The sequence below is a fragment of the Poecilia latipinna genome, unplaced genomic scaffold, assembly GCF_001443285.1.
Source record: "Poecilia latipinna isolate Pla-1442-1.1 unplaced genomic scaffold, P_latipinna-1.0 Scaffold3938, whole genome shotgun sequence".
In the NCBI taxonomy this organism is placed as follows: domain Eukaryota; kingdom Metazoa; phylum Chordata; class Actinopteri; order Cyprinodontiformes; family Poeciliidae; genus Poecilia; species Poecilia latipinna.
The window spans coordinates 22,911-24,761 of NW_015116554.1; the positions used below are offsets into that span (position 1 = coordinate 22,911).

General features: G+C 38.8%; 1 protein-coding gene across 1 annotated transcript; it reads left to right on the plus strand.

The window, feature by feature from the left end:
* Nucleotides 1–431: 431 nt before the first annotated feature.
* On the plus strand, nucleotides 432–1,843 carry LOC106941923 (gastrula zinc finger protein XlCGF57.1-like; the record flags this gene model as incomplete). Its single annotated transcript, XM_015025075.1, has 2 exons — nucleotides 432–459; nucleotides 561–1,843. Coding segments are annotated over exons 1-2 (1,311 nt in total), but the record flags the coding sequence as incomplete, so codon positions are not given.
* Nucleotides 1,844–1,851: the final 8 nt, after the last annotated feature.

Here is a 1,851-nt window from a genome sequence, read left to right on the forward strand (position 1 = left end):
AACTGCTTCTGCTAAGCCTCTCTTTTCTCCAAATAATGAAAAGTAATGTCATAACACTAATTGTCAGATGGTAACTTAGAAAGGAGAGAGTTAGAGACAGTTTGGTTTAAATATTTAGTATTTTACTGCAAGTTAGTGTGCTCCCATTATATAAGCGCAATCATATTGTGTCCATAAGTATAGCAAACTATAAAGCTGCAACAGCGCCTCCTGCAGTCACAATGTGCAGTGGTCACAGAATATGGTGCAACGTCCCAGTTTGCAAGAAGAAAATCTTTAAGAGGGGTTAATGTCGGCTAGACAGACGACATATTTCCAAATGTTGGCACTCTTGATGCCACTGCAGTTTTATCGCTGGTAAAATTATTAACCACATGCAGACATTGTAAAATCCAAATGAGGTTAATAAAAATTGCTCCGAAAGACAAACGATGGCGGAGATTTTATTTTTATTGATGCGTACATGCTCGATGAAGACTATTTTTATTTTAGCTTTTGTTAATGAAAGTGAAGGGTTCATTGATTCACAATTTGAAGCTTTTGTTTTCTTTTTTTTCCAGATCTCCCACAATGCAGCTTGTCTAAAGAGGAGGAGGTTCTGAATGAGCCCAGCAACCCGGAAAACTCCACTTTACATCAGGAGGAACCAGAACCTCTGCAGATGAAACTGGACCAAGAGGAACCAGAACCTCTGCAGATGAAACGGGAACAAGAGGAACCAGAACATAAACAGTTCAAAGAGGAAGAGAAGCAACTCTGCATCAGTCAGGATAAAGTACAGTCTGTGCTGAAACAGGAGACTGATGACATGTTGGTGAACAAACAGAAAGGCAAAACTGAGACTTCAAAACAAAAACCACACAAGAAACATCACCCAAACCATATACTATATTCTTGTAAAATTTCTGACAAAACTTTTTCTCGAAATAATTCCTTGACAACACACATGACAACTCACACTGCTAAGAAACCTTTCACATGTTCAACCTGTGGAAAACATTACCCTCACAAGAGTACTTTGATTTATCACATGAGAATTCATACAGGGGAAAAACCGTACACATGTACAGCTTGTGGAAAAAGTTTCCATCAAGTCGGCACTTTAAACAGACACATGAGAATTCACTCGGGTGAGAGGCCTTACACGTGCACAACCTGTGGAAAACGTTTTGTGTCTAAATCTCAGTTACTTGATCACATGAAAATTCACACGGGTGAGAAGCCTTTCTCTTGTGGGACTTGTGGAAAAAGTTTCCAGAGGAATCCTTACTTGATTAGGCACATGAGAGTTCACACAGACGAGAAGCCTTTCTCATGTGGGACCTGTGGAAAAAGTTTCTCTCATAAAAGAAGTTTAACTTTTCACATGAGAGTTCACACAGGTGAGAAACCTTTCTCATGTGGGACCTGTGGAAAAAGTTTCTCTCATAAAAGAAGTTTAACTTTTCACATGAGCGTTCACACAGGTCAGAAACCTTTCTCATGTGGGACCTGTGGAACACTTTTCACTTATAAAAACAGCTTAACGGCTCACATGAGATTTCACACAGGTGAGAAGACTTTCTCTTGTGGCACATGTGGAAGAAAATGCTTGTATAAATCTCACTTAGTTGATCACATAAGAACTCACACAGGTGAGAAACCTTTCTCATGTGGGACCTGTGGAAAAAATTTCTCTTATAAAAGATGTTTAAATATTCACATGAGAACTCACACAGGTGAGAAACCTTTCTCATGTGGGACCTGTGGAAAAAATTTCTCTTATAAAAGATGTTTAAATATTCACATGAGAACTCACACAGGTGAGAAACCTTTCTCATGTGGGACCTGTGGAAAAAATTTCTCTTATAA